This window comes from Priapulus caudatus, unplaced genomic scaffold, assembly GCF_000485595.1.
Source record: "Priapulus caudatus unplaced genomic scaffold, Priapulus_caudatus-5.0.1 Scaffold5299, whole genome shotgun sequence".
NCBI classification, from domain to species: Eukaryota; Metazoa; Priapulida; class Priapulimorpha; order Priapulimorphida; family Priapulidae; genus Priapulus; species Priapulus caudatus.
The window spans coordinates 1-1,243 of NW_014582360.1; the positions used below are offsets into that span (position 1 = coordinate 1).

Genomic DNA, 1,243 nt, shown 5'->3' on the forward strand with positions numbered 1-1,243 from the left:
GCTAAGGTGAGAGAGTACATTGTCGCTACGGTGAGAGAGTACATTGTCGCTAAGGTGAGAGAGTACGTTGTTGCTAAGGTGAGGGAAAATAGTGCTATTTCATGGCAATATTATTCTACTTTGGCTGCGAGGGTAGAATAATTTTATGGTATTGCATTAAGCATCATTCTTTGCTCTCTAAAACAAGAGTAGACCAACCACTTGTCTCTACGATACTCCTAGGCCGAGATATTGGCTCGTAAACCTCCCCTCCCACAGGCCTCACGCCGCCTCGCATCCAGATTATTCTCAAACCTTCTCGCGCTTAAGGATTCTGGCTATCGTTTTCCGTCGCCGCTTGGAGCGCTGATAATTGATGTCACATGCCCAAATTTGGTATTCTTGCCAAATTCACTGAGCTGCATTGTAGAGAATTAATTTAGAAAACATTGCCGGCTCCATCATTACGGACATTAGCTGTGCTAGGAAAGATAATGGGAGATAAGGGCCTAGGACCCTAGGACCCTAACTTTCACGAAGCGACTTTCCTAACCCGCAAAATGCGAGAAGGTTCGGGAATAATCTGGATGCGAGGCGGCGTGAGGCCTGTGGGAGGGGAGGTTTACGAGCCAATATCTCAGCCTAGGAGTATCGTAGAGACAAGCGGTTGGTCTTGATTTAGAGAGCAAAGAATGCTGCTTAATGCAATACCATAAAATTATTCTAGACTTGCAGGCAAAGTAGAATAATATTGCCGTGAAATAGCACTATTTTCCCGTTTTTCTGTTGTACACTCTAGGTATTTATTAGCTCTTGATATATATAATTCAGGGTTCTCCAAGAGCACTTATAGCCTGGCGGCCCGCCAGGCTATCGTCGAACCCAGCCATCCTAAAATGCACCCACCACTCTAAATATCATAGCCCCCGGACCCCCTAACACGCAAACCGCCTTCGGCGATTTGCAACTAGGACCGTAAAGGCAGCACCCCTATGCTATAATGAAAAAGGTTGGAGAACCCTGTATATATATATGTCTATATCAAGTTGCATATACATCTATTTTCTCTCAAAGGACAATTGAAGTCAAATTTTATAACTTCTGTAACGTTTTTATACATAGAAATACATTCAATAACGTATTCCATTTCAAATCCGGCGCCCAATTTGTAAGAAACACATGAATATTAATCTAGGTCATGTGACGTCACAGCCCCCTGTTGAAACACGCCATTCTATGCGTATATGTTATGCTAGGTGAAAGT

General features: G+C 43.4%; 1 protein-coding gene across 1 annotated transcript in view; it reads left to right on the forward strand.

Moving 5' to 3' along the window:
* Positions 1–36: 36 nt before the first annotated feature.
* LOC106819951 (26S proteasome non-ATPase regulatory subunit 3-like) overlaps positions 37–1,243 on the forward strand; it is a gene marked incomplete at its 5' end in the record, with an annotated part of 3,159 nt that continues 1,952 nt past the window's right edge. Inside the window, one exon of the mRNA XM_014824515.1 lies at positions 37–54. Within this exon, the coding sequence (XP_014680001.1) occupies positions 37–54 (18 nt within the window). The remainder of the gene's footprint in view (positions 55–1,243) is intronic.